This window comes from Micromesistius poutassou (genome assembly GCF_964030765.1).
Source record: "Micromesistius poutassou genome assembly, chromosome: 14".
In the NCBI taxonomy this organism is placed as follows: Eukaryota; Metazoa; Chordata; class Actinopteri; order Gadiformes; family Gadidae; genus Micromesistius; species Micromesistius poutassou.
The window spans coordinates 8,290,640-8,315,099 of record NC_140284.1 but is presented as its reverse complement, the minus strand read 5'-3'; the positions used below and the strand labels follow the sequence as shown (position 1 = coordinate 8,315,099).

General features: G+C 47.1%; 1 protein-coding gene across 1 annotated transcript in view; it reads right to left on the bottom strand.

The window, feature by feature from the left end:
* Positions 1-1,358: 1,358 nt before the first annotated feature.
* LOC311358807 (contactin-associated protein-like 5) overlaps positions 1,359-24,460 on the bottom strand; it is a gene marked incomplete at both ends in the record, with an annotated part of 49,734 nt that continues 26,632 nt past the window's right edge. The window contains 14 exons of the mRNA XM_084478920.1: positions 1,359-1,552; positions 2,223-2,303; positions 3,205-3,408; positions 4,391-4,478; positions 5,384-5,517; positions 8,320-8,544; positions 10,069-10,308; positions 13,320-13,538; positions 14,887-15,057; positions 15,763-15,890; positions 16,792-16,948; positions 19,254-19,454; positions 22,063-22,182; positions 23,935-24,041. Of these exons, the coding sequence (XP_084335046.1) occupies positions 1,359-1,552; positions 2,223-2,303; positions 3,205-3,408; positions 4,391-4,478; positions 5,384-5,517; positions 8,320-8,544; positions 10,069-10,308; positions 13,320-13,538; positions 14,887-15,057; positions 15,763-15,890; positions 16,792-16,948; positions 19,254-19,454; positions 22,063-22,182; positions 23,935-24,041 (2,269 nt within the window). The remainder of the gene's footprint in view (positions 1,553-2,222; positions 2,304-3,204; positions 3,409-4,390; positions 4,479-5,383; positions 5,518-8,319; positions 8,545-10,068; positions 10,309-13,319; positions 13,539-14,886; positions 15,058-15,762; positions 15,891-16,791; positions 16,949-19,253; positions 19,455-22,062; positions 22,183-23,934; positions 24,042-24,460) is intronic.

Sequence of the window (24,460 nt, the reverse complement as noted above, 5' to 3'; positions counted from 1 at the left end):
TTCTATGCTTCCTTTAAAAAATAGGTGAATATTCTAACACATTCGATTTGTCAGCACATTGGTGTGGTTTGGTTCTACGTTGCAATTACAGATATCTAGAAGAAATATCTAAGCTATCTACCAGTTGAGCCGACTTACTCATAGAACTGCCACTGTGCTTCACAAATCATCCAATGAGAATACTCAGAAAGGATATAAGAAGCGACGGAACACTGTGATCAAGGATGACACTGGAGATGTGACAGGCATTAAAGTATGAGGACGTGAGCAGAGAAGAGGGTGCGGAGCAGAGCGGTCCATTCAGTTGATAGACCTAATCAGTGGATAACAGAGTTGATTGATTCATAAAACACTGATGAATGCAGAAAGGATTTTGTCTATGTTTGGTTGAAATTGATGCAATCCGTGATTGGCGAACTTCAGTTGAGATGCTTCTCTACTGGGTTCGTTCAGTAAATAAATATGCGCACTTCCCGGTGAGTCATGTTTCGGTTGCCAAATAAACAACACATCAAACAACTCAACTGAAGGGGCCTGATTGTGTCTGTGGGTGGCTGTATTGGATATTTATTTAAAAACCGCTGGTGACAGCTTTCATAGAAATGAAGAGGTCAAAAGTATGATATCTTTCTCTTCGTAAATGTAGTGCAGTGAAAGTAATGTTGTTTTTTCTCCACAAAAAATCCCAGATACTTGTAAAACTGACTTATTTACAGCAATCGAGTGAGCAAATGCAGCCGGTCACTGTCCACCACTGAAAAGCATCAACACATTCCCTAGCTATGTATGGAATGACATAAGCTCCCCTTGATGTCACCAGGATCGCCACTAATGACAGAAAATAAATAAATAAATACAAAAGAAACCTGAAGGCAACTTAGGCACTCTTACAGTAGGCAGTTCTGGTCCCTCCAAAACCCCCCCAACGATCACAACACACTGCTAAAATAAGCTCTGACGTCTTCACCCATTGGCCTAGTCTACAATACCCCCCCCCCCCCCCCACATGTAGTCTTTGTGGTGGTCCACGGGGGGGGGGGGGGTTTCCTCCTACCCTTTGGACCGCTACTGGCAACATGTTGTCGCCGTTGGTTTTGTCGTGATGTTGTGCACATCTAGGAGGCGTGGAGGAGACTCTGCTGTCTGTCTGGGGGACGTGCCCCCCCCCCCCCCTCAAGGTCCACGACACGCTGGAGGAACACTGTCGCTTTTTATGTCTGTGTGTGCATTGGGGGGCGAGAGAGAGAGCGAGAGAGAGAGAGAGAGAGAGAGAGAGAGAGAGAGAGAGAGAGAGGGCGAGAGAGAGAGAGGGCGAGAGAGTAAGTATCTGGTACCCCGCCCCCCCCCCCCCCCCCCCGTCATATGTAGTACTCCTTCATGTTATCCCTGACGCCGGCGCCGTGGAGGTGCAGCTCGGTGCGGTAGGCCGTCTCCAGGGCCTGGCGGTTCTCCTTCTCCTGGAGGCTCCTCCGCTCCGCCCGCCGCTGGTACAGGAAGCGGCTGAGCAGCGCCAGCGCACACAGCGCCACGAAGACTGCCGCCGTCACCACACCTGGGGAGAGGGGGGGCGGGGGGGGGGGAGGGGGGTGGATGTCAGCGGACGGTGGGGAGGGATGAGGGAGGATGGGGGGGGGGGGCAGGGTGGATAATTGCTGCGGTGATCAGGTTTGATATTTCCTTGTTCCCGGTATACTTAATTCAACAATGCAATTGAAGCCCATCAAGGAGGGCCCACTTGATTGCGGGTGCTAATTAGTTTATTTGTGCTACGTGCAAACCGAAAACAGTCGTTATTTTAAATTTCTCAGCGGGTAAAAGAAAATATCCAAAACAACAAACAACACGTAAGGAAATAGTGCAAATAATTATAATTACATGTGTAAGTGCTAATTAAACAAAACAGAAATAAAAAACGTGGGGAGTAAACAAAAAAATTAAAATAAGGTGGATTCGAGACGGAGACGCCGAAATCAAACAAATCACAGAGACAGCTGGGGCCCGAATCAAATGGACTGGCAGAGAGTGAGTGAGGCAGGTGGGGAGACGGAGAGCCACACACACACACACCCACGCGAACACACACACACACACACACACACACGCACGGACACACACACATACGCTCGCACTTGCACGCACGCACGCATACACACGCGTGCACACACACACACACACGCACGCACGCACAACACACACACACACACACACACACACACACACACCTCCTATTACAGCGGAGTCATCGGGGGTGGCAGCGGTGTCACTGCGTTGCTCCTTATCTTCCTTCTCCTCGGCAGCTTGATCTAGGAATGAAGAGGAGAGAAACAGGCTCATTCATTAACTCCCAGTAATGAGCAAATGAGCCGTTCGTCTAGTCGGGGATATTGGTTTTGTTGTGCGACGGGGAGGGGACGGGGGTTTGGATGGGGAGGGTGGGTGTCTGTGGTTGGGGGTTGGGGGAGGTGGGGGAAGGGAGTGGGGCTTGCGGTGGCAGATAATGCTGTTGCGTTCACATACTGTCGTCGCGGGCGATAAACAAAACTTCCATTACAGAGGGACGCGGCTGGTTCCATTACTGTCGCAGACTTGTTGCCGATTCCGACCGCAGAGAGAGAGAGAGAGGTAATAGTGGTGCCTGAAGCTGTTTGGCTGCCAAAAAACAACAACAACTAAATACAACTCTAAAACACAGCCTCAGAAACAATTGATCTATTTCTCTCTCTCTCTCTGTGTTTCGGTAATGGAGGCCACAGACGGAGGCCACAGACAGAGCCCGAGTTTCTAACAGGCTGAGAGAGGGTCGCGAGTTGTAGCTCTACCTTAACGCAATTTCCGTTCTCTTACTTCCTCTGAGTCCGAGTGTGCCATATAACAGTCAACGGAGTGAGGAGAACACCAAATGTGACGAGAAGCACAACAACAACAAAGACACAGAGAATAAATATTTCATATATTTCGGACCGCAAATGTGAAAAAGCAATATCCGGAACTGATAACGGAAGTGAACATCCCTCTATCGGGAAAAAACCTGTGCCTCTCTCTGACCAAAACTAAAACCCATATCCCTGAAACAGATATAGGGTTAGGGTTAGCGCCTCTCTCCGAGGCACAGCCCGGAAGTCCCGCCCCCTCTCTCTCTCTCTTTCGGGCTCCTCGAAAGAAACGCCCACTGGAAGCTAGAGGGTCATGTTCATGGACCTTTACCCAGCAGAGAGTGGGAGGTGGCGGACTCGGCCAGCGCCACGCAGTTGGACTCCTCCAGGGCTCCGCGGATGCTGAGCAGCGAGCTGCCCCGGTGCAGCAGCGCCACCTTCAGGGGGGCCAGGTGGTTGAACTGCACCGACGACAGGCAGCCCACGAAGCCCCGCAGCCCCGCCTGACGCACCTCCCTGTGGAGCGGGTCCCTGCCTGGAGGACAGACAGACAGACAGACAGACAGACAGACAGGCAGGCAGAGAGACAGACAGGCAGGCAGAGAGACAGACAGACAGGCAGAGAGACAGATGGACAAGCAGAGAGATGAACAGACAGGCAGAGAGACAGATGGACAAGCAGAGATGAACAGACAGGCAGAGAGACAGACAGACAGGCAAAGAAACAGATGGGTAGAGAGACAGACAGAGAGGCGGAGAGACAGACAGACATATGGAGAGACAGGCAGACAGAGACAGACAAACAGATAGGCAGAGAGACAGGTGGAGAGACAGACATGCGAAGAGACAGACAGACAGATGGAGAGACAGGCAGGCAGAGAGACAGAGATAGACACGCAGGCAGAGAGACAGACAAGCAGAGAATGAGAGACCGACAGGCAGAGACAGAAAAACATACAGGCAGACGAAGAGACAGATAGGCAGGCAGAGAATTAGAGATGCAAGACACAAATATAAACAATAATTGTTTTTCGTTTAGCATGAATTACAATCCAAGACGTTTAGAGCAATATGGCCATCTTCTTTGCCAAGCAAAGAGAGTATTGTTGTTTTTTTTGGCTCCGCAAGCAACGATGTATGCTCCATACAAACGAATGCTAAAATAAACCGCCTTTTTTCTCTGCTGCATCAAATAGGTTTCCATAGCAACAGCCATGAGAACGATAAAGACAATTATCCCTTGGTATGGATGGCAACGTCCTTTAATATTTAGCTGAATAATAATTAGAAGGATTTGTAATGCATTGATTAACGTACACAATCAAAACCAAAAAGTAGAGAGAGAGAGAGAGAGAAAGAGAGAGAAAAAATATGTGTGATTCTTCAACATGTCTTGTCTATGTCTATGATTACCAGCTATTGACTCAAATCATCAGCTCATTATTTTAATAATAGTCATAATAACCAGCTGAGCAGCAGATCGTGGTGTGGCTGTTTCTCACGGCGCGGGGGCTTACCGGTGACTTTGCCCAATGTCAAGGATCTGATTAGGATCAACTGTGCATCAGATGACAGGGTGTACTTTCTGTGGATGTCCTGGTCGATCTGGTTGAGTGGAAAGTAATCAAATAATAAGCCGGTTACAAGAAATCCAACCCACGGCTGCTGGTGCCTTTCAATACATTATAGATTCAGTATTATGTTCTACGCCTCCCCCCCCACCCCCCCCCCCCCCCCTGCTACAAAACGCTACGTTCACAGGACCATCCTGTAAAGTGCTTCCATTCCTCGACTTCCGCGCTGAAACGGCGGCTCCGGTGCACACCTCCTAATGGGGCTGAGGAGCCCGTCTCGGTACTACTAAAACAACGGCAATTTGGACCTGAATGGACATTTATTGAGAGTCGTTTTTCTTCTGTTTAATGTGATTTATTTTGCCCCTCGCTTTTAGTTGGATTCACTCTATTCACTCAAAAAAAGAGAAAGTAAATAAATGTACCTCCCGCAAAATGATACGTGTGGGTGCTTACGGCAGGATACATGTGTAGGAGTCTGATTTTCCTTCTCATGACTGGCCCCTTTGGCCAGTAGGTGAACTACAGTCTGCTCAAGCTAGCTCATTCAGAGCACTGGAGTGTGAGCTCGGTGGGTTGAGAACAATAACAATCATAAACTAATGTAAATTATAATCATAAATAAACACACACACTTAAAAGTTATCCAAGAATATACCTTTTAGTAATTATCCACGCTTAGACTTCACTTCATTCCTTTTTACCGGTAAAACCTTTGTGGATTAAATAAAATAGAAACCAGCCCACAGGCTTTTGCACTCAACGGAGAGAGTCGGGGAAGGTCTCATGTTTGAAGTTCAATTATAAACTGTTCACATATTGGAAGTTTGGCAGCGATTTATGAATTATTATGTAATTATCCTGCAAGTAGTCCCTTTAATTATAACCATAGTATGATATTATAGTATAGCAGCGTTGTGTAACAACATGGTTCACCTGGACGTAGACATCCTTGGCCTCTCTGTGAATCCTTATTTTGTGAAGGCGCCCATCGGCTAAATTCTGGCGGATGGGAACAAACACATCTGGGTCCTGGTCGGCTAGGAGGTGGTACCAGAGCTGCAGGCTCCCTGGAGACACACAAACACACCCAAGCATTAACAACTATATGTTTATTTGATACACATAACACACAAACATGTGCATTTGGCCATCCCTTTTTTCCAATCTTCAATATTCAATTCAAATAAATTTTAAAGCAGCAGACTCGAGTCTGATGCAGTGATAATGAAGTGAGAATCCTCTTTCAGCACCATCACCTTGGTTAACAATGCATGTACCCTCCTACAGAGAGGCCCATGGATGGGAAAACACTCACCCGTCGACTTGAGCTGCAGAAGTCAAGAGTAAGGAACAGACAGGGTGAACACAAACACATGTGTGTGTGTGTGTGTGTGTGTGTGTGTGTGTATGTGTGTTTGTGTGGCCACCTGTGTGTGTTAATATAAATATATTGAACCTATGAACTTAACTCCCACAATTGCCTTACAGGATATATTAATAATATTTCCATCCTGGATCTCTTTGCTCTGATGCAGAATATGTCAATATGCACTGAGTGTCCCACCCACACAAACACTGGCGGATCACAGCGAGAAAGGCTTTGCATTATCAAGTGGAGATGGGTCAATATTACAGTCAGGGATCTGTTGGCAGAGGGCTTTGTGCTGTGTTTCGCACAGAGTCCTGAGTGTGCCACCGAGGAGAAAGATTACCGTGGATGAAGAGTCGCTAGGCAGACAACTCAATATTTACCAAGGCCTGGACTCACGCCCGCCTTCCAGTCAGAGGCGGCCGGGCGGAAAGAGAGGCGGCGACAGACGCTGGGGACGGGGGGGGTGGGGGGAGGGCGTATGACTGCTACGCTCCATTGACACTCAGGGTCCGAGACGCACGGGGGACGGGGAAGCAAGGAGTTCGGGGCGGCGGGTCTGATGGGAACGCGTCCGACCGTTTGGGGTGCCGGAGAAAATCCATGTTCCGACAAAGCTCGGGTCAGCGAACAGTCAAACGGCGGTACCTGAACGGGGTTTTGTTTTTTTAACGGGTGGGCTGAAAAGAACAATATATTATCGTAGCCCGTCTCCCTTGATGGGAACTGGAGCTGCCTTGTTTGATTTTCTTTAATTAGATGCTTCCCCAGACAGCGGCATGTTGTTCTCGGATGTGATTGGCGTTCGTGGGACTTTGAACAAACCTCCAACCTAATTCCTAGTTTGTTCAACACATAATTCCCATGCACCGAAGTGGATACTGTACCAAAAGTTTTGTCATTTTTTTTGGGTTATTATTCAGTCGGGGGGGGGGGGGCGGGGGGCTTATGCATAAGCTCAGATGTCTCAGATCAGCCCTCTGAGACTGAATTAATTAATAACAACACATTCATAAAATGAAAAAAAAAAAAAAAAAAAAGGAAAATGTAGCATTGACTATTCTTTGGCTCTGTTTTACTCATATACGTAATATGGGAATTGAGCATAATATGAGGAATTGGCTGGCTTATTCAAAGCGCCTAAGGCTCTGTGTGACATATTGGGACACCTAAAGGACAAACATTGCGCTACACCTGGGAGCTGCACAGATAACACGGCGTGTGATGTACATGCTAAGGAGCGCAGTGGGGACCGCCATAATAACCATGCAGCCCATGTTTCCCCAACCAACAGACATGAATGAAACGGACAGGCTGTTGTTTACCCGCATAATCACTGAGCCAAGCACTGCAGGGCTTTAAAAGCCTGCGTCAGTAACACGAGAATCTGACTCTGTGCGATCCAGACACACACTATGAATTAACCTTGATGTCCTGCTGCAGTCTGGGGGGGGGTAGAACGTACAAGCTACGAGGGAACGCTGTTCACCACGGGACGTGTACAACTCTGGATGCGGGATGGATCGAACTCTTTTGGGGGAACGGTCCGGAAAGGTCGGAAGGCATAAACACACTTAATGAACTCAAAGTGATTCATCGGGAACTCTTAGTTCACACATTTACCCAAGCACATCTGACTTAGTGAGTATGTTTGGTCTGACGAATGACCTCAACAAATAGGCCTTAATTACTTACTTAAAAAAAAACACCTAACAAAAGTTGAAAAACAAATAAATAAAATCAATGAATTAACTGATGTTTTATATGCATCAATACTTTCCAATGAACTGCCTGGATAACCATGGAACTGAGCAGCTTTATTGTGGATCATTTTCCCTGCCAATACAAACAGAAACCAGGATGGTTCAAATAATACATTTTACTTTTTGCTCTGTTCTTCTTCACTGTTCTTCAAAGCAGGGCTTATTCAAAGGGAACATTGGAGTCAGCATAATTCTACAAGCTGAAAAAGAAAGCCGGGACCAATTGTGCTTACACATAAAGCAATTTTCTCACAAATTCTCAAAATAAGGTAGAGACTTGAAGAATGCTGGCATTGTGTGCAGTCACAGGAAGGCGCCATATTGTTTTAGTAAGCTTTAGCAACATCTGCCACAGGTAATTAAGTCCACTGAATTTGAAGCTTGCTAGCAATAGAAACATGAATATAAATGAATACATAAATGTCCTTGTAGATCTCATTTCTGCAGTTTGATTTGAGTTAGTCTTAGTGGCTAACTTTAAGTCAGATTTAGAAGGTGGCTTTTGCAAAAAAAGCACCATTGAATCAAAGTTTCAATTCCATGGAGCGGGCAAGAAGAATATAAAACGTACAAAATGAGAACAAAATAAATGACAAAGGCAAGATGACATAAAGAAAAAACTAAAAAAATCGTCCACATGAAAGATGTGGAATCACATGAGAGTCCTGCTGTCTCCGACCAATCTGTCATCTTTCATCTGTGTGTGTGTGTGTGTGTGTGAGTGTGAGAGCGGGTACCGTTGGTGGCCAGGATGACGGCGATGTACTGCTGGCTGAAGGTGCTGACGCTCAGCAGCATTGCGGGCCGCTGGGAGGTGAGGAAGCTGAAGGCCACGTTCTCCCGGGCGTGGCTGCTCTCCCTGGACACGCTGGAGGCCTGCGAGCTCCGGTTCTGCATGACCGAGAAGGGCTCCTGGAAGGTGTAGGTGACCGAGGACTCGCTGTCAAAGGACACCGACACCTCTGTGTGGTGGTGGTGACAAAATGAGAAACATTAGAGGGAGCTGGCTTATGAACAAAAAAGCAATAGCAGTATCTGGGGTTCATCGCTCAGCTGATGTGAAAATATACAATTTTATCCCCCCGAATCGCAGTCACATGTCAGGAAGCTGCAGAGATGGTCTTAAGGCTCAGTTATGGTTCCATGTTGACGCAACGCAATGACCACGCAGTTGCTTCAACGCAGTCATGAACCTGTTTTGGTAATGCGTCGGGTTTACGTTAGCAGGCCAATCACAGCCCTTGCCGCTGCGTCTGCCTCGACGCAAGTTACAATTTTGGTGAGGCGCACGTCAGGCCCTAGTGGTGGACGCAAGGGTCCGCAAGGATGTAATGGGTCCGTAACAACTTCACTTCTCTCCGAAGGAAGAAGGTTTCATTCCTCATGTTGGGGGGCCTTTTTAAATGTATTTATAGTATATTTTTTCCAGACACAAAAGATCAGGGCGAATGGGGGATCAAAATCAGAATCCATTGTATCCGCGACATCTGATAGGTCCACCCCCACGGTAATGGGATTCTGGATGAGTGTGAAAGTCAAAGCTGGATCCTCCCTGCCACGGCAGGAAAGGCTCTTGTCGCAGCCCGTGTCTGCCACCACTCCCACTTTGAACATCTCCTCATATCCAACCTAAAGCACCTTTGATTTTAGATTTTATACATCTCCGATTTTATGGACTCCTTCCTTCGCCGCCGATGCGGTGAATGCCGAGGTGTACCGACCTGAAACTCGATTTGAGTTATATCAGGTGTCTCCCACTCTTCTTGGCTTTCTATGGGGCGGTAAATGATCCACTTTCTTTTTGTGAGTATCCCTGTCGAGGAACAACAGTGAAGCGAAGCACGCTGTTAATGGAGGAACACCCTGTTAGAACAGTCTCCAATGAAACCGTGCTAAAGGGGGCTCATCCTAAAGCAGGGCGCCATTCAAATGGGGATGAATGCACCAGCTGAGAGCGCCGGAAAGCGGTCGTCTCCCTGGGACTGATTGGAGTGAAGATGCAGTCAGAGGCGGTGCCGCATCTCTGCCTCAATTACCACCGAGCTGTTTCACCTCTGCAGGCAGATTCCCAAGATGCATGCCTAGCCTAACAAAACAAAACAAAAAAAACTCAAAAGCGAAGCTACAAGCACTTTTTACCAAGCTGGGGGGGGCGGGGGGGGGGGGTTGCATAAAACGTCTTACGGTGTTGTTCACACTGACAGACAACAAGTCAGGCGGTAAATGAAAATAAATACATTTTTCCACCCTGGGGAAAAACAATGCGTAATGGTGTCCATGGACATTTGCCTTACCTTCCTCATTTGTCAGCGGCCTGGCTTGTCAGGCCGAAGCCATTTAAATCTGGCCTGGCAAGAGCCAATTAGGTGGCAGTGGAGAGCGTGTGTGCTGTCTCATGCCGTGGCCCCTCTCAGTGCTACGTATAGGGGCCAGAGCGTCTAAGTCAGCGGGTTGGGAACCTAATGATGAGGCCGGACTTTGCCCACCTTCTCTGCAGGACGGGCCCCCGTAGGCAGACTGGGAGCAGTCGCACACGTAGCCGCTGCTTTTCTCGATGCACCTCCCCCTGTTGTGGCACAGGCTGCTGGAGCCGCTGCAGTAACCGGGGCAACCGGAGCTGACGCCCGGAGTCATCCTGGCCCTCTCCTCCAGGTTAAAGTGGACGCCGTTGATGGCGAGCGTTCGGATGCAGCCCAGGAAGCCCCTCTGCCTGGAGGCCGTTCCCCCTGCAGGAAGAGAGACCACCGTTAGTCGTCTTTAGAGGCCGGCGGCGCGGCGCTCCGTCTCTGCCAGGGCCGAGAAGCCCTCGCAGTGCGGGACTGAGATGAAGGCGTATACGAAGATGAACCTGACTCTGCGATGGTATTTCAGTGTGCTATCGTTGTTGAAGGCCTCCACGGAAAGGTAATACAGTCTTAATTTGATTTTGATCAAAATTTCTAATTGATCATTACCCAAGGTAGCTTAACAACAACACAATCTTGTTGTCAAGTGTCACATTGTAACCGCCTTGATTGCGGAACATTTGGTCAAAACCCAGACCTCATTGACGGCAGAGTAACATCTCCCTCGTATGACATTAACACAACCAAATTTGGTTTGTGGTGTTTGTGGAAACACAGTCAATTAATATGAGGAAAAACACATGTAATAGGTAGTAGGTGACAAACTGAGAGGCCAGGAGAGGTCAGAGAGCATTTAGGGAGAGGGAGAGAAAATTTAGAGGATAGAGAATATATATACATTTTGTATTTCAGTTATATTTGTGGAATTTTACTTATATTTTACTTAATTTGAATATTCCTCTCTGCTTCATTTTCCAACTGCATTGGCTATGTAAACATTTGTTTCCCATGCCAATAAAGCTTTTTTAAATTGAATTGAGAGTAAGAGTGAGAGAGCGAGAGGGAGAGATTGAGAGCGAGAGAGCGACTAGAGTGGTACCAGAGTACTGAGCCCTGGTACTTAAATACTCCTCAGGAAAACTTCATTGTTCCCAACATCCTCTGTTTTATAATTATTATAATATATTCATGTCTACAGCAGTTCCTCAACCCATCTATTTCTCATTCCAATGCTCAGTAGTAGTGCTGGCCCTGAGTGCAGCTTCAAGTGCCTTCAACATTTCTACTACCATTGAGTCTTTCTTTCTTCCTTCCTAGGAAATTATCCCTCGTTATAACGAAATGACATGTACAAGCCATGTGGAATACTGAAACCATCATACGCTGAAAAAACCTCCTCTTTGGGTTGAAACATTTGGTTAAAGATTTCTTTCCAAATGTATTTCAAATTGTTGCGTTATCTTTCAATCAAACATACTTATTCCTTTTCATTCTGGGGGTATGCCCTAGGTCCAAACCATATTTGGAACAGACACACATTTGCTTTAAAGGAACACTTCACCCATTTGCATTAAGCTTTGTATCGTTAGAAACCCAGTCATATTTTTGAATGGTCGTGCATCAATCCCTTATTTTTCCCTGAGATGGGAGAGATCCGTATCTACCTCTAGGCGCACACAGCTTTTGGCTGTGTTCTATATGATATTCTAGAACACTCCGGGAGCTCCGGCGGGAGTCCTGGAGCTCTTTATCTAAATAATATAATATAATATATAGATATCTATATAAAATACCGGTAATATATAATATCACGGCCAAAAGCTGTGTGTGCCTCCGGATGATATTATGAATCTTAAAGACTGCGTTGGGTTCTCCGACATCTCTGGTCCTTCCACATCAATCGGAAGTTGCGGTTCAATCTGGACTTCAGAGAGTCAAAGCCAAAGTTTCTTTCCCCCAATTCCTTCTCCACCATGGCCGAGATAACCCTCACTACGAGTCTTTACCTGTTGTGGAAGTACCAGAGACGTCCGAGAACCCGACGCAGTCTTTAATTCATTCATTCAATATCATCCAGAGGGGCACACAGCCTTTGGCCGTGATATTATATATTATATTATATAGATATATATATTATATATATATATATTATATAATATTATATATTATACAATGATATATTATTTAGCTATAGAGCTCTGGGAGTCCGCAAACGGTAACAATCACTTTCTCCTCCTGCTGCGATTCACTCTGGACTGCAGGGAGTGAACGCTGATTGGCTGTTATGTTACGTCACTCAGGGAGTGAACACTGATTGGCTGATACCCCTTCAAAAGCATTTATATAGAAATTAGAAGATTAAATTAACATACCGTGATATAATACAGTTACCGTCCATGCCTCAAATCATACTAAATTTTAGTCCATACCGTACAGCCCTAATTGGACTTCACTTGCAGAAACCTGATAGGCGGAGTTCTAGATCAGTGGGAGTGGCCTGCGTTGCTGTGCATTGTGGTGCTGATGTTACTATTCGACTACATATATGACCCACTTTCAATACAGATTCATGTTTCCACTGGTGAAATGCTCCTTTAAAGAAGTCAGAAATAGTAAGGCAGCAATTCCTGTCTTGAAATAAAACAATTCTGAATCCTTGTCCACTGGAAGTGTATAAAGTTACAAATGTGCTTGCTGCATGCTATTTGATGTAGTTAATTCAGCCAGACTGATTGACTTAGTTACACCTCACCTTCTCTGACTGAATATTGAATACTTGTGTGGCATAGACAACATGACATTTACAGCCTAAATGGCTCTCTGGAATCTAAGCAAATAAAAATTAAATTCAACCACGTTTTGTCCAAACCAACAGGAACTCAAGCAGTGGCCCCCGCTGCAAAGCCCACACATCGATCTTTGAAGCAGAAGCATTCCCTGCAATTGCTCAGCTCACCGTCCTCCTGGCTAGCTACCTCCAACTCTCTTTTATGTGCTTGGCTTATTGGTTCTTCTGTCTACAAGTGACTCCACATCCACAATATAATAACATAATAATACTTTATATGCTCTGTGTCTACAGTTTTGTTTGTCTGCCACAGGTTTTTATACACTTTGCTTAATGCGGTGTGGCTGAGACGTTTCATCTGCTTGTGTGATGTGTGCGCCCACTTATGCGACTGCGTCGGCTTTATATCATTATTTTCCCAACCGTTTCACATTGACGCTCACCTTTCCATTTCAGGCAGGGGGGGAGGGGGGGGGAGTGTCGCACTTAAAAACCCGCCACATTTGGCGATATCACGGCCGTTAACCGCGACAGCCATTCACGTACTGAATCAAAGTCGGCATGGGAACAAGAGTGTGGCTGTGGAGGGAGGCCCACTGCTCACCCACAAACAGCTGGCTGTTGAGCTGCAGGCGGACGTGTGCGTCGGCCGGCGCCTCCAGGAAGCGCAGGGGCAGCTGGTCCACCTGCAGCGAGGCCTCCTGCACGCCGCGCTCCGCCCGCACGTAGTGCCACTGCCGGTCGTTCAGGGGCACGTGGGACTTGACGGTCAGCACCACCGGCCCGTTGCCCACGTCGAAGGAGAAGGCCACCGCCGACGGGGCTGGTGAAAGGAGGAGGGGGGGGGGGAGATGGAGGTGGTGCGACACAACGGATCAGACTTTTGATTCATAATCTGAAATTGGACAGAAAGCAAGTTCAAATCGGGGTAAACAGGGCGTTTCACTTTATTTTGCTTCGTTGATGTCTTCGTCAATCGTGTCGCTGAAGGCAAGGATCTGAAGGCGCGCAATTGGCTGATTGCGGACACAAACTCGGCCGGCACTAGTGACGTTAGAGAGACAAGCTGAAACCTCCTGTCCTTTGAGCTTGTCTGCCGTCAGACTTAAGATATTAATCTCAAGTCTGTGAGAGCAGGAGTGATTAAACGTGACCCTGGCCTTTTGTTTTTCGCAGTTTCTACTATATAATGTAACCCCCGTCCCCATAATGCAACATGATACAACGACGACCCCGGAAAAGGATTTATGAAGCCCTGGGAAGACAGCTCGTCAATAGCTCACATTGTCCCTTCAGCTATGGAGTGCTGAGGTAATTCATTATGGCACCTGATATTAAAGACTTTGTGTTTCCCTGTGATTGATGCGTGAGGGCCCTGTGTGTATCAATGTGTAGAGCTGTGATTATTTAACCAGTATTAACTAACCAATTTGTTGCCCATCCATATGTCAGACATTATCAAAATTATATTTATGATATTTGTTACATTTTCTTCCCTGACTGATACAAAATATAGTTTCCTGGTTTTTACAAGTCTCGTGGTTTTGTTGCCAAATCTGTCAGACAGTTCTAGCAAATGTAAATTAATGTCCAAAGCAAGTAAATACGATTTCTCACACAGTTTTTTAAATTCCTTAGAATGACACACAGATAATAAGGGCCTACATTGCATTGCCACAACAATGCTTATTTCTATTATTCCTCTTTCAATAAATGCATCAAAGGAGTTTCTTATCAATCCTAGCTTCTTCATCTTTCTCCGGTATTCAGCAGGAATCCCAACTTGATTACATAGTCGGTGGAGAGAAGTTCCTGCATTCCGCGCGGCGTGTGTGACAGCTTGAGAATATGCTGTTGGCTTTGTCATTAGGATTGCATCACGCTGTGTAGAACGGATGGTCACATTCCGCCGGAATTGAATTATCACCTATGGCTGGAATTTCCCCCTGAAAAGAAAAATAAAGGGAAAAAAAAGATAGCTGACAGATTTAAGGTTTGTGTCTGCATGTGAAGGAATATTGTGAGTGCCCCTCTCTGAACGTAGCTGTCAACAGCCCGGCCAATCTCCCCGGAATAGCTTTTCTTTTCTTTTTTACGTTTTGCCGCTACATGGCGCGTGTTGAAGTTCCGACAGCCTGGCTGCGTCAGTGCAGTGAACCCCCCGTACTCACAGCTGAGCTCCACTCGGATGAAGTCCTTGAGGCCCAGGTTCTCCAGGAAGACCCCCGAGGGGGCGCTGGTCTTGAAGTAGAAGGAGATGTCGGAGCCCAGCTCTGCCTGGAGGGTGGGGAAGTGGAGGTAGGAGGACTCCTGGTAGAAGGAGGCCGCGTTCCACGTCGACTCTGCGACAGAAGATGTCAATGTAAAACAAAAATTCAAAGGTAGGTAAGACGGGACGAGATGAGGTGAAAATATAATTTATTAAGGGAGGAAGGGAGGAATTAAATGCACACTTAACAATAGAATTGCCTCACGTAATGGCAAAATAAATAAATAAAGTCAATTTTCACATCCATGCAGTTTGGTTGTTCATCCGCTGTCTGAAAGCTCCCCCCTGCGCCGCGCCCCACCCCCCAAACCCCTGAACAGCAGGGGGTGTCAGACACTTTCTGTGACACAGCCGAATGAAAAGATGGAAATGTCAAAGACTCTTTGTGAGGGTACCACCGTTCCAGCCCTGGATCACAGGCTCATGGTGAACACCGATGGTAATGGAGGGTGTCAAAATAAGGGCACATGTGAATATGTGAGATTGAAAAAAACAAGAACCTGATCAAATCCCCGAATTAATAATAAGTACAAAAGGAGATAAGCTCATTAAATGTGCTTCGGGTGAAAGGGCTGCCTGTCATCCTCAAACATCGATGGCAGACTCAAGGGAGGTGGAGGAGGTGGAGCAGGGGGAGGGCGGAGGACAAAGGGAAGACAGCAATTGAGTCTTGGAAACAAAAAGAAGAAACAGAATGGCAACGGGAAGAAAAACAGAAAAATCGAAGAAATCAGAGCGCATGTTTACAATTTCATGAACAACAAAAGTGATCACCTACTGTCGCCATAACAACGCAAGGCGCCCACGCGGTACACAGCCTCGGAGCCGGTGCGGTTGGTGTCTCCGATCACAATCTGGCTCACGGGCAGGTGGTCTTTGTAGGAGAGGACTCCCGTGTCATTAGACCTGTATCGCCCGAGGGCAGGGGGGAGAGAAGAGATGCTTCCTGAGTTCCTTTGCATTAACTGGAACACACACAGAGTAAACACAGAGGGAGCTATAGATCACGACGCTGACACGCGCCTCAGGACATGTATGTTAATCGGGCTGGCTTTCAAAAGCATGGGAGGGAGGATTACCCAGAGAGAACGTGACGCGGGGAAGAACAACTTCATAATCCAGTACAATGTATATATTTCTTGACAGTCGTGTTGCTGTGACTTCCTCTGACCTTTTCGAAGTAGTGATGCATTTCTCATCGTAACAAGTGACAATTCTGGCACTGTGCGCTTTTCTTTCTTTATTTGTGCGTTAAATTACAGTACTACCAACTCACACTTCATGTTTGGCATGCGGCTAGAGTGCCTTTAATGGGAGCAGAGCGGTAACACCAGTGAATTTCCACATGCCACACTCTGCTTGATTGTGACCGGCCATTCCCACACAGAAGTGCCTGCATTTCCACCAAACGGCGCAGGTGTTGACAGTTGCAAAAACAGACATTTTGTGTGTGTAGTGTGTGTAGTGTGTGCCTTTGTTTCAATGTGTTGGAATGTGGTCAAAGTACTTGTGTGCATGTGTTCTGCAAATTTGTTTATTTGTGTGTGTGTGTGCATGTATGAATGTGTGTGGGGTGTTTTGTATTTGTGTGCTTGTGTATTAGTGTGTGTATTTTCGTGTATAAGTGTATGTGTGTGTGGCTGTGTGTTAGTCTGTATTAGTGTGCGTGTGTGTCTGTGTGTGTGTGTGTGTGTGTGTTAGTGTTTGTGTGTGTGTCTGTGTGTGTGTGTGTGTGTTTGTTTGTGTGTGTGGTGTATGTGTGTGTGTGTGTGTGTGTGTGTGTGTGTGTGTGTGCACCATAACTGACCAGGAGCTAGTGGCGGCGTCGCAGTTACAGAAGTAGTTCATGTCCTGGCAGTTCTCCTGCAGGCCACAGGAGCACTGCTGCACCCCAGGCAGGAAGCCCCCCCAGTAGGTCCTCCTCTCCCCAGCCTGGTCCAGCCACCAGGACAACGGGGTGCCGTCTGCCACCAGCCACCAACACAAAACAGTCAGAGGGAGCGGCCGCCACGGCCCACTGGAGGTGCAGCTGTTAACTCCAATTCTTTATAAGATACAGCATTGGAGATATCATCAGGTCATATTCCAGTGCTCTACGCAGAACACAAGTGCATATTATGCATTTGTGTTCTGTGTAGAGCACTGCAGTTTGACGTGTCAAGGACCTCGCCCACTGCCCCCACAGCATCCATCGGCTCGGTGTGCCAGACCCGTTGGTGCTCCGTGGTTGTGGTCGGATTAAGTTGTCTGTTGTCCAATGGTTGCTGGTCGACTTCAGCCAAAAAGTCAGATGTGTTTGTTGGAGATGTGGGCGAGGACCTTGACAGGTCATATTCCAGTGCGCTACGCATAATACAGACTTGCATAATATAGGATTGAAGATAAGAGAAATAGATTATAGCTGCAAGGCCGGGGGAGACTGTGGTGAAGAATTGAACTATACGCACATTTATATAATATCATAAAACCCCAGAGTAAAAAAAAATCCTTGTGTCATTCGATGACTCATACGAAAAAATATGTTTCTACAGAAATAAGCAATCACGCACTCTTGTGTAGCCATTAAAAACATTTTGGCACAGCCAGAGAGCAAACTCAAAAAATAGAATAAGCAAAGAAACTAAATGATCTGCTAGCGGGACGTGATCATTATAGATGAAACAATTATGTTCCTGGGGAGCTCAGTAGGTAACGTCTAGGTATGGTCATTATGAAGACCCATGATGAACGGCACCGGACCCCAGGAGAATATTAATGCTGTCTGCACTCTCGGGTCCCCCGGTGATGTCAGATCTTTTTTAACCTTTTTTTTTTCTAAAGCCATCTTCCTTCTTTCTTCGCCGCTACCTGAGACCCTGCGATCGTCTCTGTACTTTGCTTAATTACACATCTTTCTGTGGAGGCAGCAGGTTGAGTGTAACCAGAACTAGGGGGGTCTATGGCTCTGCTGGCATCCATGACACGGTGTCTGTCAGTGTCAATAAGGGCCCGGTAATGCCAGTCAGACGTGGCTCATTACCGCCATGTCTGCCAAGCGCGGCTCCCATCATCTGTCAAGCAACATGACCCCTGCGTATAAGCGCTAGCGCCAGCTAGCAGGGGGGAAGAAGACCCTCGGCTAACTTCAAGCTGCACTCGACACAATTTGCCATGTGCTGTGATGCGGTTCTCTACCCATTTGTCATATGGGTATGCAGGCTTACTTCGGCCTCCATTTATTCCTGTTTTATGAAGTTGTTATGGATGGCTTCTTGGGGGATGTGGATAACAAATTATTCATGTTAAAATTAAAAGATTTGCATCGAGGCTACTTTCCAAACGGGCAGCTAGTGTGTGGTAGCGGCTATGGCGCTGTCTCTATTCTCCTTGAAACTCGAGCTCGTTCCGAACTTGCATAAGATTGATTATGATTAATAACAGGACATGAGGCCATCACATAACAAGGCACAGGGTGAGAATACGTCTTCCGAGCGTACATCTTCCGAGCCATTGGACCTTAACCGTGAGTGCTTTTTCTTGTACATCAAACTAGTGAGACTAATTACACCGTGTACACGCATTTATTCAAATAAAGAGTAGATGCTTAATAAGGAGAAGGGCTGGTGCGTGCCGAGCCCTCTCTGCAAAGTGATGAACAAGAGATTTTGAGCGTCGCTTATTGTTTTCCCTGTTCCTTAGGTCACCCATGCTCGATTAACAAAGACAACTGAACTCCAAGCGATCCGTGGATAGATTCCATACACTCAATAGTGCTATTAAAGGCTTCTGTGTGTGTGTGTGTGTGTGTGTGTGTGTGTGTGTGTGTGTGTGCGTGTGTGCGTGTGTGTGTGCGCGTGAGTGCACTCACGGGCGTTTCCCTTTGATCTGGTGTGATAATGAACTTGTTTGTTTGTGCACACGGAGCACTTAGGGAATGGTAGAACCCAGGGCTTCATGAATATTTCATGCTTTCGGGAGCAAATATGGTGTGGCTGGGATGTCGCGAGTTCCCCGAACAGTTCGGGAGGAATGTCGACCGCGCTGATTGGCGATTTGCGTACGCGTCAACGGCAACCCCCCCTCCCAACCCCCGAAAAAAACACCAACAACAACAACCGTAAATGAGAGCGGCAGAGAGCGAGAGATAACTGTAAAGTATTCCCTGGCTGGGGGGCCCTCTGGAAGTGGCAGATGAGTGATTCTCTGGAGTGGGTGTTTGTGCGTGAAGATGGAATAAGATGATGGAGATAAAGAATAAGACAAAATAATCCTTCGAACAGAGTGGATCACCTTTGATGTTGAAGAGCCGGGACTTCCTGCAGCGGTACGCCACTTCCTGTTGACACTGCTCGGAGCCCGTTACTATGGCGCGCAGCTGCTCCGGCGAGGCGCTGTAGTTGAAGCTCATGATGTAGGGCTTCTGGGGGGAGGAGCCCTGCACCCTCACTGGAGCACTGCTGCTGTGGTCCAGCACCGTCCACACCTTGTCCTCTAAACACACAGAGAGACAGAAACACAATCATAAACACACACACACACATATACAGTACACACAGGGTGCGATTTGTTGGGGGGGATGGGAGGGATAATTTATTATTTTTTTATTATTATTAAATGCTTCATGTCTTTTTAGTTTGCATTAAAGATGCATGTTCAACTGTTCGAAATGTAGGCAAATAGGGCCTACCATTAACTTAAAAAAAGAATTAGGCCTGTTTATTGCCTATTTTTTCATGATAAAAAAAAGAAAAAAACATCAACCCCCCCCCGCGTGTCAGTGTCGTGCATTGACATTGCACACCCATTCACATTAGCGGGAAGGCACAGCCATACACATTCAAGGTACATTCAGACACTAAACAACACACACCCTGTGCACATTCCCACACCACTGCCCGTAAAAAGCATTCAGGTTATCGATGGCCGTTTTTGTACGAATCGCTGCAATTTTAGTGCCCACGCGGCCTAATCAATGCACTCTTGTCCAGCCGCATTCGACTACTTTCACCCAAGACCAGCCGTACACAGGGGTCCTAGCGGTGCTGCGGTCATATCATGTTACGGGAGATAGAGGAAATATTGTTAAATCCTGCTTGGCCCCGACTAATCAAATTTCCAGAATTTGCTTTAACAGCGGCGCGGTGCCGTGGACGTGGAGTGGAGTTGCCGACTCACAGCTCCGGGGACCGGGAATGGGTTCCTGTCTCGAGTGCCATCTCGGTAGATTTACGTCACGATTTACCCCCCCCACCCCAACACTCTGCTTATGTGCATTTTTGGCTCCCCTATAGGCTTATGAAAGAGACACCCTCATCTAAAGAACATATCGAGGGAGGTGTGTGTGTGTGTGTGTTAATTTAAAGAGCACATCGAGGGAGGTGAGTGTGTGTGTGTGTGTGTGCGTGTGTGCGTGTGTGCGTGCGTGTGTGCGTGTGTGCGTGTGTGTGCGTGTGTGCCGTAGCCTTGCTCTGCCATTCCCCCTGGTCGGTGCCTGTGGAGAGCCCTATTCCTTAGTCCCCTGTCTCAACAGCAAGCAGAAGTGGTTGAACAAAGGTACAAGACGGATGGCTTTACAAATAAACCAATAAATCTCTCTTAAATCTGATGATCAGCCTGGGATTACCTGCGTTTTAGCAGGTGTGTCTAGCATTTTCCCACACACTACATCCACTCCAACATACACACACACACACACACACACACACACACAAACACTCAAACTCCACAACAACCCCCCCCCTGAAGCCCACTCCTGTTAACCCCTTCAGGTGGGCAGTTTTGCATGCTTAATTGAGGTGAGTGCTGATTAGCAACCCCCCCCCCACCCCTCCTACTTAGAATGCATTATGGGGGATTTGGTGTTTACCTAGCCTAAGAGAAAAATCCCACTCCACTTTGTGATTATTCACGTGCCTGCTTGTTGAGCTGAGAGTTGTTTACATCACTAATGGAGTCTTTAATTGAGGTCAACCTGAGGCCTCTCTGGCTGCCAGCTGACTGGGATTTGTGAGCAGGAACAGAAGGGAAACGCAGCATGGAGCTCCGCAGGGCTGCCAGAGAGGGACTCGGCTGGGAGCGCCTAGGTGTATATATATATATACGTATATATATATATATTCATATATATATTTATATGGGCGTGTGCTTGCCCATACGCTTTTTTTTCCTTACTATTTTTGCGCTGTCAAACAGAGAGATGAGGAGAATTTTCTACTCAATTTCTTTTCTTTTAGTGAGTCAACGAACAGCCAATTTCGTGCTCACCCTCAGGAATGATATCCAGGTGGATGATGAAATATATTGTCTTCGGAACAACTTCCTGGCGACAAAAGTTCAACGACTACTTTTTTCCGTGCGAGAGTGATTTTCTCAGACAGAACCCTGCATCTGTCCGTGTCACCAGGCGATGTGAGTGTAAAACTGCCTACCTCTCTCATTAAAATGGTTTGAAACTCTTTCTTCTCCCTTTTTTGCAGCCACCAACACACTTTTCTGTGTAAAGCGCCGTGGACGTTGCGGCATGAGTTGTGATCTCGCAGTAATGTACTCCCCTCTCTTGTCTTACCACTGAACAATGCACTTTCCCTGCACTTACCCAAAGTGCAAGCTCATCGTGTTTTTTTTTTATTTTGTATCTTGTGGTGTGTGTGTGTGCATTTGTGTGTGTGTGTGTGTGTGTGGGAAGGGGTCGGCTCGGAGCTGCGGTCTATTAACCATTGTACACAGCGCAATGACCTTTGTGTCCTTCTTTTTAAATGGATGGCTACATTTCTAGCACATGTGTGCACAACAAGCACATGCGCTTTTTCTACCACCAGGGAAAGACGTTTATGACAAGCGAATCAAAGAACCAGACTCCGGGGTGAAGCCTCGGCAGGAAGCGTATCGAATGGCCTTAACGATTCCCTACCCGACTGGCAGGGAGGAAAGCGGCAGCTGGCAGTTGTGGTGGGGTCGATGCGGCCTGATCTGTGAGGGACTCAACTCTCCTCCATCTCCTCCCCCCCAACCCCCAGCTCTCCACAGGGACTCCCCGCTGGGAGGAGAGGGGGGGGGGGGTCCGGGAGAGGTGACAAGCATGGAGAAGCCGTGAGCTCACCCGTCATGTTGCAGTAGACCCGTGCGGGCCCCAGAGGGCCGCTGCCGTCTGGATCAATGGAGTAGTAGCCCGAGGAGCTGCCTGTCAGTTTGTAGGCCTCGCAGGACGGCTCGTAGAGGGCTGAGGAGAGCACACAGCAGCGGAATGGAAATTAGTAGGGCCCGTGATACCGATTATCCTAAATAAAAATCGGGAAAAAGAAAATGGAATAAAGCTGGTGATTTGAACAGAAAAGCTCCTCCTTTGGTGAACGCAATGCTCCTCCGAATAAAGAATTCTTTATAGGATTTCATTTATTTATCATTTTCAGATGGATGTGGGTCTGCCTTGGTTTGATCTAGTTTCCGCTGAAGCATGGAAGGCCGGCCCACTTAGAGTAACGTAGATCTACGGTGTTCCAGACACTTAGCCCAGTAAAAGCCCCATAGGAGTTCAATGCGTGTAAGGATAAGCCTGATTGGTTTGTCTGTCTCTAGGGGTAGGTTTTACAAACAGATACGAAGGAGTCATTTCTAGAACTATAAAAACACACATTTCTTGTGCTTAGCCCTTCAAAAAGTAACAGTATTTTCAAAACCCGCCCGGGCCATTTTCTGAACGTTCATAGGTTCACATTGGGGAGGTTAATTTCTCCTAGAGGACTGGCTGTGGAAAAAAGGGAGTGGTGGGGGTCCAAAGACGAGGGATCAAGGATGACCCCTAATTATAAATCGCCCATGACCTGGAAGTATTTAGACTTTTGCGAGAAAAGGTCAAGTGTCCGTCCGGAGTACCGTGATGTCCGGAGTACCGTGAGTCTACGTCACTTGTGATTCAGTACTTTAAAGCACCGCGCTTGTCTTTAGATAAAGTTCTTAACAATAATTTGGTGATCATTTTTTAGTTACATTTCTTTTGTAAGCGGGGCTATGCGGCGAGAACTGAAAAGAATCAACAATAAACATTGTCAAGGGACTCTCAACGGCAGAGAGCGGCAGCATAAAGTGTCAAAGGAAATTCTGTATACTGGTAAACAACAGCTGCTAATAAACACTGTCCGCTCCTGAGCTCCGCTGTGCATAAAAAAAAGAACCAATAAATACCATAATGTCTGTTATCAAATGGGAAACGCAGAGAATAACCCACAGGCGAAAGTTCCATCCCAGACACATAATACCGTAAAGTTGTATAGAAAGGGGTCCTATTTTTAATTCATGAGGATCGTTTTTTTTTTTTTTGTCTTGCCTCTGACAAGCAAGGACAACGGCATCCGCCTGGATGTAAACAAGAAGTCTGTATTCTGGGGCAAGGGGAGCTTCAGAGGAGGTTTTTGAGCTCCACAGTGAATATCAAACAGGTACCAAAGGGGGGGGTTGAGGGTGTGTCTGTGGTGGGGAGCAGAGAGGATGGATGTTGGGGAGTGGAGGGGTGTGTGGGGAGGGAGGTTGACATGGCAGATGAGAAAACCCTCGACATGTCCTTCTGAACAAAATATTTTTTGTGGGGGGAAATGATCAGAGGAAAGAAATACCCAATAAAAAAAAAGCCGCAAAGAAAAAAAAAAAAAAGGTACAGAGACTACAAAAGGCATACATTAGGGTTGTGGACTGAAGGAAGCGATACTGGCCTGTTTATGAGCGAGCGCCACCGTGGAGAAAAAAACAATACAACACACTGCCCTGAATGATATTCAATGGCTCGGCGGTTACATAACGCACAAAGGGTTGGCAAAGGTAAATATGTGTGTGTGTGTGTGTGTGTGTGTGTGTGTGTGTGTGCTTATGTGTGCGTGCGTGTGTGCGTGCGTGTGTGTGTGTGTGGGGGTGGGCATGTGTGCTACTGCTTCTTGAGAGGAGCTGAGGGAAATAAAAGCCATAAGAGAATGCAGCTCACAGTTGTGGCAGGTGGCCCCTGTGTGTCCGGTTCCCGAGCAGTCACAGCGGAAGGCGCTCCAGGTCTGGGAGCACTGGCCCCCGTGTTCGCAATGGTTGGGCAGACATCTGGAACGAGGCGGGGTCAGGGGGGTGTGTGTGTGGGAGGGGCGACAGCAGGTAGGGTTTTTAATGCACAGGTTTCTGCTAAAGACACTTTTTTTCTTTCACGCTTGGCTTTCACTCGGCATATTAAATATGGCGGGGGAGGACGACTGAAGGAGAAGAGCAGAAGAAAGCAGCTATGGAAGAAATACGGCACATCGTATAATCGTAAATTTAATGGACGTTTTTCTTTACACACAGGCACACGGACGGACACGGAGAGATTTGTGTCTGCTCTGAGGTCGGCCGTGACCCCCACACTATCACACGACACGTTCAGTGTAAAATGCCCCGTTTACGGGATTCCGATGTCGGGGCGTTTTACGGACATCCCAGACCACACTGTCCTGATTAATAGTCCCTTCCTAAAGTCTCCTTGAATT